General features: G+C 39.4%; 1 protein-coding gene across 2 annotated transcripts in view; it reads left to right on the top strand.

The window, feature by feature from the left end:
- The window catches only part of FAM184B (family with sequence similarity 184 member B), a 165,437-nt gene that overhangs the window by 121,429 nt on the left and 30,497 nt on the right, over positions 1 to 13,511 (top strand). For both annotated transcript variants that reach the window (XM_032333958.1, XM_032333960.1), the window contains exon 8: positions 4,187 to 4,290. In XM_032333958.1, the coding sequence (XP_032189849.1) occupies positions 4,187 to 4,290 (104 nt within the window). The remainder of the gene's footprint in view (positions 1 to 4,186; positions 4,291 to 13,511) is intronic.

Genomic DNA, 13,511 nt, shown 5'->3' with positions numbered 1-13,511 from the left:
GGGAACTTGCATATCCTCTCTGGCCTCAGTTTTGTCACAGTCCATCTCATAGAGCTGAGGACCTGGCAACACTTAGTACCATATAAATCTTAGCACTGATTAGCATCTTTTTTTTAGGTATTAGGTTTAGCTTATTAATCTCATTCAAATTTTCTGTATCCTAGCTCATTTTGTTTACTTACTATATCAGTTCTGAGAGGTAGTTATTAAATTCTCTCATTATAGTTGTAAATTTGCGCATTTCTCCCTACAGTTCCAAACATTTTGCTTAGTTTTCAGGCTTTATTGTTAGATGCATACAGGTTCATTATTAGAGAGTTTTAGTGAATGATTCCTTTTATCAGGATAGATAACATGTTGAACTTAGCCACTTCCTGTTTATCCTGAATACTGGTACCCTTAGGGTTGTTTTTACCAACATATTTTGTGCTTTCTATTTGCCAATACTTCTTTATAACATCCAATTTTCCTTTAGAAACCTGGACTGATTAATTTTAATAATTACATATTTATTTATATTGTAGTATTATACTATTTTGATTCACTGGTGTTGTTCTGCATTTGCCATGCAATTTTCCCTTGATTATCCAGAACATGGATTTATAACAGGTATCTCAAAAAGCTGTTTTGCTTAGACTGTGATATTTGCTTCTGGTATTTATAGGAATTGGGAGACACTTTGAATGCCCCAAATACTTGAAAGTAGGAGGCAAAGGTGGGCCTTGTAGCTTACGGTCCACACAGAGATTACAAGCTGATTGATGACATCATCTTTGAAAGTTCCCAGCAATGAACGAAACTCACTGTAACAAATAGCATGTCAGTCAGCTGGATTTTAGTACCCAGTTACATACACTAAAGAAAAAAAATTCAGGCAAAGGAAAATGACCATGCAGCATGTTCTCAGTTAATAGCTGGAGGATTTATAACATTTTTAAAACTATATCTGGGATTACTTTTACTTTCCAGAAAGGGAAAAAGGGAACACTCCTATAATTGATACAAAGCAGAAAAAACTTTCATCTGCTTTACTGATTGCTGTGTCTCTGGAAAAGTGCCTGGCATATAGTAAATGCCCAAAAATATTTGTGAGCAAATTACAGTAGCAAAAAAAAAAAAATTGTTATGAGACCTTCAAGAGCAGAAAGGATAGTGCCAATAAAAAAGATTGTGAGGGCTTCATGGAGGAAGTGGCAGTTGAGTAGGGCTTTGGAGGATAAGTAGGATCTAGAGATTAAAGAGTGCATGAGATAGAGTTTGGTCAGAGAAACAGACTACTAGAAAGGATAGAGAACATGGGATTCATTTTTGGAAAAACATGGAATCATTGTGGGAGCCAGGTGAACACTCTTTGAACTTTCTATATGTTCAACTGTTGCATCCACGTCCAGTGTCAGGCCTAAAGTGGGCCTATAGCTGAGCAGGCAGTCAAAAGCAAAGAAGGATTAATGTGGAATGGGGAAGACCAAGGATGAATGCAACCCATGGAGCTAAGCTTGAATAGTATTGGTTTCTGAAGCCAGTGAGCCTCCAGCTTGGAGGATTTTGGTGACCTGTAGGAGAATCCAACATCCTTTCTCACAGAGCTAAACATGCCTTGGGTCCTGGGAAATGGAGAAGCCTATGGAGGGTCCAGTGGGAGATGGAGGAGCTGAGAGCCCAGGCAGCCCAGGCCAACCAGGTGAACCAGCACCTGATGTCCTGTGGCAAACATCAAAGCACAAGAAAAAAGGCACATCCATCTTCCAGACCTTACATGAAGTCACATGGTCCAGAATTACACAGGGAAGGAAAGCCTAGAAAAGGAAAGTCTGGCTTAGCTAAGCTGACCCAGGACACATTGCTCCAGAAGGGAAGACGAGGGCTTAGATAGGTATGGTGTGGGAAGCAGAGGGAACCCATACTCTCCAATGGGCCATCATCTCTGGGCACCCTTCCACTGGCCCTCCTGGGCAGAGATGGTCATTGTCTTTCTGACTGTCATCTCTACCCTGAGTCTCTGAAAGTGAGAGTTCCAGCATCACATGGTTTCTGCTAGGTTTAAAGGAAACACAAATGACTCAAACAGAACTTGTAACTTAAGAATCAGGAGCACAAGGGGCCCAACTCTGGGCCATGGGATGTAGTGGGAGTGTGAGGCAAGTGTGGGAGATAAGGGCCCCCCTGCTCTCTGAGAAGTTTTTTTTTTTTTATTTATTCATGTGTTGTTTACTGAGTGCTCTTCATGTGCCTCACACTGCTTCTAGGAACCAGGGAAACAGCAGGGAACAGAGCAGAATCCCTGCCTCCATCCAGCTTACCTTCCAGAGAGGGAAATAGAGTGGAAGAGTAGACATGTAATTGACATTAGGCCATGATATGTATTTTGAGGAAGACATAGATCAAGATGGGAGAAAGAAAGTGAGATGGGGTGATATTTTAGAGAAGATGATCAGAGAACAATAATCCTGGGCAATATTAATTTGAGTATTCACTGTGTAGCTAATACATTTCAAAGACTTTATATTTATTGGTTTATTTAATCCATGACAACATAATGTTCCCAAAATTACGTCCTTAAGAAGAAGAAGAACTGGGAATTAAATATAGGTGTCTGGTACCAGCGCTTAGGATTAAAGTCATGGAAGGTTCTTGGTTGAGGTTAGTGAAATGAGGGAGCAGGTCATGCAAATATTATAGTGAAGAGCATTGCAGGCAATGGAGAAGCTAGTTCAAAGGCCCTGGGACAGGTGCATGCTTGCTGTTTGAGGAGGGTGAGACCAGGAGTTCAGATCTGGACATGTTGAGGTTTGAGAAGCTTATTAAGCACCTAAGTGAAATCTGGACGACAGTTGGATATTCAAGCCCAAACTTTAGGGTAAATCTTAGAAATAGATTAAATTTGTTTGTCATCGGTATTCATGGAACTAGATGAGATGCTGGTAAGAGAGATGGGGAGTGAGAGAGAGAAGTTCAAGGACTAAGGTGAGGGGCAGAAGAGCAGGGGACTTGAGCAGAAGACACTAAGAAAGAGCAGCTGGCGAGGGAGGAGGAAACTCAGGAGAGAACTTCTTGCTGGAGGGAGTGACCAGTTATTTCCAGTCCTGCAGGGAAGCTTAGTTAGCTGAAGCCTGGGGAGTGACCACTGGATTTGGCAACACAGAGGTTGTCATTAACCTTGAAATTGGTGACCTTTAATAAATATTATAGTACCTGGAAGGGCAACCAAAGCAATTTCATGCCAGGCTGAGAGGGATTTGGAGCCCCATGACTCATCCTCCAGCCTCAGCTCTGCCCCTTCTGAACTCTGGACCCAGGGACATGTCCCAAGGTCTCTGGAACACAAGTTGAAAACTACGGATGTAACCAACCCCTTTGCTTTACAGTTGATGAAGTTCTGGGCCAGAAAAGGGAAGAGACTAGCTCAAGGCCATGCAACTAATTAGTGGAAACCCCAGGCTGCAATTTAATATTATTTAATGAGATTTGCCAATGAAGACATCAGTTCCTAGCCTGTCTTACTAGTGTGTTCCATAGACAATAGTTACTGTAATAAGTAAACAAACAAACAAAAAAAGAACATCCTTTTCACCTTTTATTTCTGTGGAAAGGGGAGAAGGATAACAGGAACAAATTTAATTCGTAGAAAATTCCTAGGCCTGAGTGTTCACTCATGGTTTCCATATTCTCCTCTCACCACACCCTGTTTCTCAACATGTATGGCCAACTCAGCAAGTTCCATGTTCTCTGAGCCTATGTCATGAGATGTCACAGGCTGCCGCCTTAAAATGAGCATGGTAATAATAGCGGTTGTTCACACGGTTGTTCAGCTGTTGCTGGCAGTGTTTTCTGATCTGCACAGTAGTCCCAGGGTCAGACCCACTGACTGCATGTCCCATTTCCACCTCTTACTGATGGTGGGACCCTGGACAGATCACCTACCATGTCTGTGCTTGACTTTCATCAGATGTGTGAAGTGCTTGGTCAATGGAAGATAGGATACAGGGATAAGGGCTACTGCTGCTCTTAAGCAGCCAGGCACTGTAATAGGCACTGAATTGTCCCAGGTCTCATCATGCCAGGCCTGTGGACTGTGCACCAATTATGGATCACCAGGGGCTCTTTCTCCTCTGCTTTCTGGTTTGATAAGCCTAGGTTAAATTAGGGAGGTATACTCAGTTTCATCTTGCAACTGTTTTTACCTTAGGATCCATGCTTGAAGCTGAATAAACCTCAGAGCCTGCCCAAAGGAGAAGAGTATCACGATAAGTTAGCAGCTGAAGAAGGAACCAGCAGTGATGAAGAAGAAAGGTACAGGAGGACACACAAGCTTGCAAGTGCTCCAGTGAATGAGGACTCAACTCTGGGAGGATTCATTCATTCACTCATTCATTCATTCCTCAAGTGTTTATCACTGCCCCTTGCATCACACTTAGAAAGGGAACATATGTGTTTTGTATGTTCTCAGTACAGCTGTGGGCTTAACACAACTTATCTTATTCCATTGTTACACCAACCTAGAGAGGCCATTTTATAGATTAAGAACCAGAAACTGAAAGAGGTTAATAAACCTGCCTAAAACTCAGCTGGCCCCAAATCTCTGCTCCTTATCCTTTACCTAGGAGACATGAGGGAGCTTTGTCGCTGATGGGAGATACCCCATCTCTGTCATCTATATTAGTCAGCTTTTGCTGCTGTAACAAACATTTCCAAAATACCAGTGATTTTTAACTCCTATGTCAGCTACCTATATCTTGGCTCCTGCCTGAAGGTCAGGCATCATTGCCTGCCCCAAACTATGGGTAAAGTTCAAGTCTTGTCCACATGCTTGCTTATTCTGGGGTTGAGACTGAAATATTACCCTCTATCTGGAGCATGTTATTGTCATGGTAAAGAGAAGAATCTCAAAAGAGCTGATGAAAATATGCAGTGCCTCCTAAAGCCTGTGCTCAGAACTGCATCCTCTTGTTCTAGTCATATTCCACTGGCCAAAGCAAGGCACGTGACCAAATTATCACTGGACAGAGAAGACTATGCAGTCCACATGTCCTATGGTCAGCTCTGGCTGCTGTAACAAAATCCCACAGATTGTATGGCCTAAACAACAAAAATTTATTTTGCCTAGTTCTAGAGGCTGGGAAGTCCAAGGACAAGATGCTGGTCCACTCAGTCTCCTGGTGAGAACTCTGCTCCTGGCTTGCAGATGGCCATCTTCTTTCTGTGTCCACACATGACGAGGAGGATTGGAGGGGTGGGAAAAAGAAAGGTTTGCAAGGGAGAGGTCTCTTTCATGTCTCTTGTTAAAAGGGCACTAATCTCACCACGAGGACTCCACCCTCATGACCTAATTACCTCCCTAAAGCTCCATCTCCTAATACCATTACATGAGCAATAAGTTTCTACATATCAGTTGGGAGAAGAGGCATAACCATGCAGATCATAACCTTGGGGAAGCAGGGTATAAACCCCTAAACCAGACCATAGCCTATAGCCCAATGAACTCCCAGCTACTAATACTTCCACTGAATCCTCCAGATTTTGCCTCAGAATCTATGAGGCACATAAGAACAGCTGTGAAGGAGGACAGACTTTGGACTCGGGTTTCCAGATTACATCCTTACTACTGGCAACCACAAACCTTGTCCTGCTTATAACTCACAGTTCCAGAGAGAAAGAGTCTTTTTCCTAAAATTATGACAGAAATTTCAAAGAGGTCTCTAAGATGCCCAGCCTGGGTCACATGTCAATTCTTGAGCCAATCGCTCTGGCCACAAAGATGGAGTACTCTGACTGGCCAGCATTTGTGACACATCCTCCCCTGGTCCCATCTGAGGGTGAGGGCAGAGTCAGCTGCTCTTAAACTCTGTGGACTAAAAAGAATCACATGGAAAGAGGAAAAGCTTTCCCAGGGAGAGGATGTTGAGCATACCAACAGTAGGTTGTGATCACAACAGCCTTATCTTTTTCTCCTGTGGTGGTTGTTTCAGTAAGGGGTTGTCCTCAACTATAGAAGCAAAAAAGGAGGGGCTCTGGAAGTCACTCCCACAAGGGTTTTGGTGTGAAGAGAAGAGCTAAGCAGTGACAGGGAAGGACTAGAAAGGAAGGACTAGGCACCCTGAGCTCTAACATCAGAAGTTGCAGAACAGAACAAATGCAGTGGCTCCTTGGGGGCAAGGTTGCATATTTAGTATTTAGCTTCGTGGGGAATGCTGGTCAGGACACTGGATTTTTGGCATGGTAGCTCTGAAAAGGGACGTGGTTTTTTCATGGGCTTAAGGTCAAATTCAGAAGAGCAGGTTAAGATCAGCTTTAATGAGGAGGAATGGGAGACATTAAGAGAGTCAGCTCACTTAGTGATGGGTGGCAGGATGAAATTGGTTCTTTAGGAGGAGGTGAGGAATTTTGAGGCACTAGAATGGAGTCAGAGAGTGAAATATCATTAGTGGTGTTCCAGGGAGTAATGATGGTGATGAAAATAATAACAAATATTTATTGAATGCTGAAGTGTGATAAGCACATTAAAATGATTAACCCATTTAATCTTCAATACATAGATATTATTATTGAAGTACCTCACTTCAAAGATGGAGAAAACAGAGGAACAGGGTGGTCAAGTAAATTACCCAAGGTTACACTGTTAGTACATGGTAGGATTGGATGAGTTTCTCTGATGCCAGAATCACAGTTTCAGCTACATCTCAACTAAGGGCAGCTGTTCTGTGCAAAATGAAGAGACACAGGTCTTCCACCTTTCCAGATCACTTGGCCCTTTAATAGTCAGTAATAAGAACTGAAACTTAGACCTCCAGCCATGGGCTTCCAGTCTGGCTTGAGTTCCTCTTTTTGTAAATAGCTATAAAACTGGGCAAAACATATGAATGCACAATATGCAGAAGACTGTGTTCTTGAGAAGGGAAGCATGGGTCAAGTCCCATGATCACCCACCATTGCCCCTGTTTTTCTTCCTGGGGGAAGTTGCCAGCTGCAGAAAAAGAGGTGGAGTCAAGCTGAGCTGGGAAGGCAGACATCAGAGCTCAGGGCTGGTAAAGTGGCTGGAATCTGGAAGGTAGGGTATCTGAACAGGTAGTTCTATGTCAGGGGAGGAAGGACAGAAAACTATGAGGATTTGCTGTAACAAGGATTTTGCTGGACAAGGGCTTGAGAGAACACATAAGATGGTGTTCCATGGGGCTTGATGTGTGTGGCTGCTGTGGTGTTGAGTGAATGAAAAATCCTAGAGGACAGGCCGTGCTGGGAGATGGTGCAGTCCCAGCTTAGCTGGGATAGAAAAATCTTCCAAGGCAATACAGGCTTTCAGTGGATACCTCATGGAGGTCATACTTTATGGGTAAGAAACACATCCATACCCTAGAACAGAAGACAATATTGAAATGTACCAGCTCTAACGAAAGATAAGCTCAAATCTCAAAGGATTAGAAAAGACTTTCAGTGGTTTAGCTGCCTGGCAGAAAAAAAATCAACACTTTTGAAAGGAAGACATAATCTAGACTTCCTATTATTCAGTATTATATTTATTATATTTTATTAATTATATTATCCGTAATATGCATCATACAATAAAAACATTATGAGAATGCAAAGAAACATAAAAATGTGACCTGTAATCAAGAAAGAATATCAGCCAATAGGAAAAAACCCTAAAATGGCCTTGATGTTGGAATTAGCAGAGAAGGACTTTAGAACAATTGTAAGAGGTATGTTCAAGGACATGAAGGAGAGACCATTATAATCAGTGAACATATAGGGAATTCAACAGAGACATGAAAACCTTGAAACAAAGGGAAATTCTGAAACTGTAAAGTACAGTTTTCAAAGTGAAAATCTCACTGGTGTGTGCAATAGCCAACTTGAATACAGATTAACAGAAACTATCTTATCCAGAGAATAAAGGGGGAAAAAAATTAATGGAGAGATCCTCAGTGACCTGTGGGACAAAATCAAATGGTCTAACATGCATATTGTTGGAGCCCAGAAGGAAGAAGAGAAAGAAAATGGAGCAGGAAAATATATTTGAAGAAATAATGGCTGAATAGTCTCTCAACTTGATGAGGAACATCAACTTACACAGTCAGGAAGCTCAGTGAACTCCCAACAATATAAATCCAAAGGCAACGTCATAGATACATCCTAGAAATCTCTAGATACATCCAAGAAAAGTTGCTGAAAACAAAAAATAACCCCCAAAGTCTTAAAAGACAAATTAAAAATACAGGGAATACTTGAATTCTCATGAGTGCTAGTGACAATTAACTCCTTCTTGGCCTTCCAGCCTCATACTCTTTCTGCTTTCCAAAAAACACCTGAACGTTATCATTAAAGTCCTAAAAGGCAAATCAAACAAACAAAATCAAAAACAAAGGGGCTGATATCCAAGATCTATAAAGAACTCCTCAAACTCAACACTCAAAAAACAGATAATCATGTTAAAAAATGGGCAGAAGACATGAACGGACACTTCTCAATGAAGACATAAAATGGCTAACAGACACATGAAAATATGTTTATCATCACTAGCCATCAGGAAGATTCAAATCAAAACTACATTGAGATACCACTTTACTCCAGTTAGAATGACCAAAATTAACAAGACAGTAAACAACGTGTGTTGGAGAGGATGTGGAGAAAGGGGAACCCTCTTACACTTTTGGTGGGAATGTAAGTTGGTGCAGCCACTTTGGAAGAGAGTGTGGAGATTCCTTAAGAAATTAAAAATAGAGCTTCCCTATGACCCTGCAATTGCTTTTCTGGGTATTTACCCCAAAGGTACAGAATTAGTGAAAAGAAGGGCCATATGTATCCTGATGTTCATAGTAGCAATGGCCACAGTCACCAAGCTGGAAAGAGCCAAGATGCCCTTCAGTGGATGAATAGATAAAGAAGATATGGTCCATATAAACAATGGAGTATTATACCTTCATCAGAAAAGATGAATACCCAACTTTTGTATCAACATGGATGAGACTGGAGGAGATTATGCTGGATGAAATAAGTCAAGCAGAGAGAGTCAATTATCATATGGCTTCACTTACCTGTGGAACATAAGTAATAACACAGAGAACATTGGAAGTTGGAGAGGAGAAGTTAGGGGAAATTGGAGGGGGAGATGAACCATGAGAGACTGTGGACTCTGAGAAACAATCTGAGGATTTTGGAGGGGAGGGGGGTTAGGTGAGCCTGGTGGTGGGTATTAAGGAGGGCACGTGTTGCATGGAGCACTGGGTGTGGTGCATAAACAATGAATCTTGGAACACTGAAAAAAACTTAAAAATAAAAATGAAAACAAGAAAACCTGTCCACTCCAAATTCTAAATCAAGTGAAAATATCCTTCAAAAACAAGAGTGAAATAAAAACATTTTCAGGTACATAAAAGCTAAGAGAATTTTTCACCAACCAACCTGCACTATAATAAGTGCTAGTGGAATTTATTTAAGCTAAAAAGAGGTTATACCTGATTTAAACTTGGATCTATAGGAGAAAATGAAGAGCATCAGAAATGGTAAACATATAGGTCAATATAGAAGAGTATTATTTTACCTTCTCTTAATTACTTTAAAACAGAACACATCCAACTACTTAAGAAGAAGAATAATTATAATGATATTAACAACATTTTATTATGAGATTCATAATGTATGTTATTGACAACATATGACTATTAGCACAAAGGACAGGGTTAGGTTTTTTTCTATCCTCCTCTTCTTCCTCCTTCTCCTCCTCCTCCTCATTATTCCTTATTATATTCCCTGCACCATACCTTTCAACCCTGTGACCTATTCGTTCCATAAATGGAACCCTGTACTTCCCACTCCCTTTTAACTGTTTTGCCCATCTCCCAACCCCCTACCCTCTGGCACCATCAGTGTGTGCTCTATATTTATGGGTCTGTTTCTGCTTTTTTAAAAATCTGTTTGCTTTGTTTTTCAGATTCCACATATAAATGAAATCATATGGTATTTGTCTTTCTCTGTCTTATTTCACTTAGCATAGATGTCCTCAGATCTTTCCATGTTGTTACAAATGGCAAAATCTCATTCTTTTTTTATGGCTGAGTGATATTTTATACACACATACACACACACACTTTCATATCATATATACATACACCACATTTTCTTTACCCATTAACCTATTGATAGGCATTTGGGCTGCTAGGACAGGGATAGGATTAATGGAATTATATCATTGTAACAGACTTACATTTTACATCAAGAGTTACCTTATTAACTCTAATAGATTGTCATAAATTAAGGATACAAATTACAACCCGTAGAGGAACATTAAACATTAATACAAAGAAGAACTAAAAAAATTTCAATAAAGTAATAAAATGGAAGACTGAAAAATATTTTGCAGGTAAGAAGGTAGAAAGGAGGAAGAGAAGGCCAACAGTAAGAAAAAGGATTAGACAAATAGAAAGCAAATGACAAGACATAGACTTAAGCCCAATCATTGCAATAATTACAGTATTCAAGAACCAAATATAACATTTAAAGGAAGAAATTGTCAGGATAAAAAGGCAAGACATTGCTATATGTTGTCCAGGAGAGAGACATTTAAATATAAAGACACTATTATGAGCAAAAGTGTGTCCCCTCCCCCAAACTCATACATTGAGGAGCTTAGAATGTGATATACTTAGAGGTAGGGCCTTTAAAAAGATAATTAAGTTAAAATGGGATTATTAAGGCAGCCTTAATCCAACAAGACTGATGTCCTTATAAGAAGAGACCAGCATGCAGAAAACAGAGACAGAGGAACATCAGTGTAAGGACACAACATGAAGGTGTCCATTTGTAAGCCTCAGAATAAGAGAAGCCTCAGAAAAAAAGCAAATCTGACACCTTGATCTTAGACATCTAGCTTCCGGAATTGTGAGAAAATACATTTCTGGTTTTTTAAGCCACACATACTATGCTATTTTGTTACGGCAGCCCTGTAAACTGATGCAGGCACAGATAGTTCTAACGATAAAAGGATGAACTATGCCAGGCAAACAGTAAGCAGAAGGAAGCTAATGTGGCTGAATTCATGTCAGAGGAGGCTTCAGAACAAGGAATATTACCAGGGATGAAAGGGGATATGTTATAATGGTAAAGGAGTCAGTTCATCTGGAAGACCACAATCCTAAATGTGTCTGACCTCATGACAGAGCTTTAAAAATAATGAAGCCAACAGTGAGAGAATGAAAGGGAGAAATCCACAGCCACAGTTGGAGATTGTGACACCTTTCTCTGAGGATTTGGACAACTAGCCTAATAGCAGTGAGGATACAGAAGATTTGAGTTACATTATCAGCTAACCCAATCTAGCTGACATTTGTAGATAATGGTCTGAACAATGCTGAACAGATCTTCTTTCAAGGCACATTGTACTTTCTCCAATGTAGGGCCACAAGTAAATCTTGATAAGTTTCAAGGATTGGAATATTCTCTGAAATATACTCTGTCTACCACAAAAGAATTAAATTAGAAATGCAGAATAAGGGGCTCCTGGGTGGCTCAGTTGGCTAAGCATCTGCCTTCAGCTCAGGTCATGATCCCAGTGTCCTGTGATAGAGTCCCATGTCAGGTTCCCTGCTCAGCTGGGAACCTGCTTCTGCCCCTCCCTCTGCCCCTGCTCCCTGCTCATGCTAGCTTTCTCTCTCAAGTAAATTAATAAAAATTTTTTAAAAGTAAGAAATCCAGAATGATAAGCTATTGAGAAAATCCTCAGATATTTGGAACTTATACAGAATACTCCTAAATAATCTATTAGCCAAAAAATAAAATCACAGTGGAAATGAGAAACTACTTCAAATTCAATGATAATAGGACATGTCAGAATTTGGGAGAGATAGCTAATGAAGGCAAACCATAGCTTTAAATACTCCTACTTTAAAAAGAAAGCTCTAACATCAATTATCTGTGTTTTTGTCTTAAATTAGAAAAGGATAAGGAAGTTAAATCTGGAAGGAAAGATATTAAGTAAAATTGAAAGGTAAAATAAAGATCTTATTAGATAAAGGTAAAATAAAGATATTTTAAATAAAGATATAAAGAAGGTAAAATAAAGATATTAAAAATAAAGATATTAAATTAAATTGGAAAGAAAGATAAGAGCAGAACTCCATGAAACAGAAAATGGGCTAATAGAAGAAATTGAGAAAACGAAAAATTAGTTCTAGAAAATTATATACTCAAACTAAGAATGATTAGGGAAAACAAGAAAGAGGAATGGAAGAGGGACATCCCTATAGATTCTACAGATAGTAAAGGGAAATAAGGAAAATCTATGAACAATTTTTTATCAGTGATTTCACCAAAGAGCAAATTCCTTGAAAAATACAACTTATAAAAATGGCACTAAAAGAAATGGAAAATATAAGTAACTCATGGCTGGGTGATGAACATTGAGGAGGATATGTGCTATGGTGAGAAAAAAATTGAATTAATTTTTAAAAATTCTCTAAAGGACAACTCCAGCCCCAGTTGATGTCATTAGTGAGTTTTATCAACAATTTTATTTTTTTATTTTATTTTCAAAGATTTATTTATTTGAGAGAGAGAGAGCATAAGCAGGGGGAGGGGAAAAGGGAGAGAGAGAATCCCAAGCAGACTCCTGGCTGAGTGAAGAGCCTGATGTGGGGCTCCATCCCAGGACCTCAAGATCGTGACCTGAGCTGAAATTGGGAGTTGGATACTTAACCTACTAAGCCATCCAGCGACCTCTTATCAAGTATTTCAAAGAAGAAATAATATTAGTCTTACATAAGCTCTTTCAGAAAAAGAGTATAGATACCCCTTAATTTGTTTTATGAGATCAGCATAACTGGTACCAAAACCTAATGAAGACATTTAAAAGAAAAAAAATAAAATAAAATAAAATAAAAAATAAAAAAAAAGAAAATAAAATAACAAATGGACATTCTTCATGAATGCAAAATCCTGTACAAAATATTTGGAAATCAAATCAAAGGATAGTACATCATCATCAAGTAGGATTTCCCCAGGAATGTGTTAGCTTAACATGTGAATAGCATTCATGTGAATTTGTCCATTAAAAAATAAAGGGAAAAAGTAAATAATCATCTCAGTAGGTGCAGAAAAGCATTTGACAAAATTTAACATCCTCTCATGATAAAAAGTGTGCAGTCCATGAATAGCAGGGAAGTTCTTTAACCTGAAAAAGATAATCATGATAAATTACAGAAAAATATACCCACTGGTAAAATGTTGAACACTTTCCTCCTAAGATTGGGAACAAGGCAAACATTCTGCTCTCACTATTTAGCACTGTCCTGGCCTGTCCTATAAAGCAAGAAAAAGAGCTACAAATGAGAAAAGAAGAGTAAAAAATGTCTTATTTACAGACAGAATGATATGATTGAAATACTCACTGGTGCTAAGACTTTACTCTAAATTGAACTATAGATTCAGTTCAATCCCAAATACAATCCTAGTAGCTTTATTTGTAGAAAGAAATAAGCTGTTTTCAGTATTGAAGTGGAAAAGCAAAGGACCTAGAAAAAGAA

Source organism: Mustela erminea, chromosome 2 (genome assembly GCF_009829155.1).
Source record: "Mustela erminea isolate mMusErm1 chromosome 2, mMusErm1.Pri, whole genome shotgun sequence".
In the NCBI taxonomy this organism is placed as follows: domain Eukaryota; kingdom Metazoa; phylum Chordata; class Mammalia; order Carnivora; family Mustelidae; genus Mustela; species Mustela erminea.
Note: the sequence above shows the minus strand (reverse complement) of the source record. Positions and strands in the feature narration are given on the sequence as shown.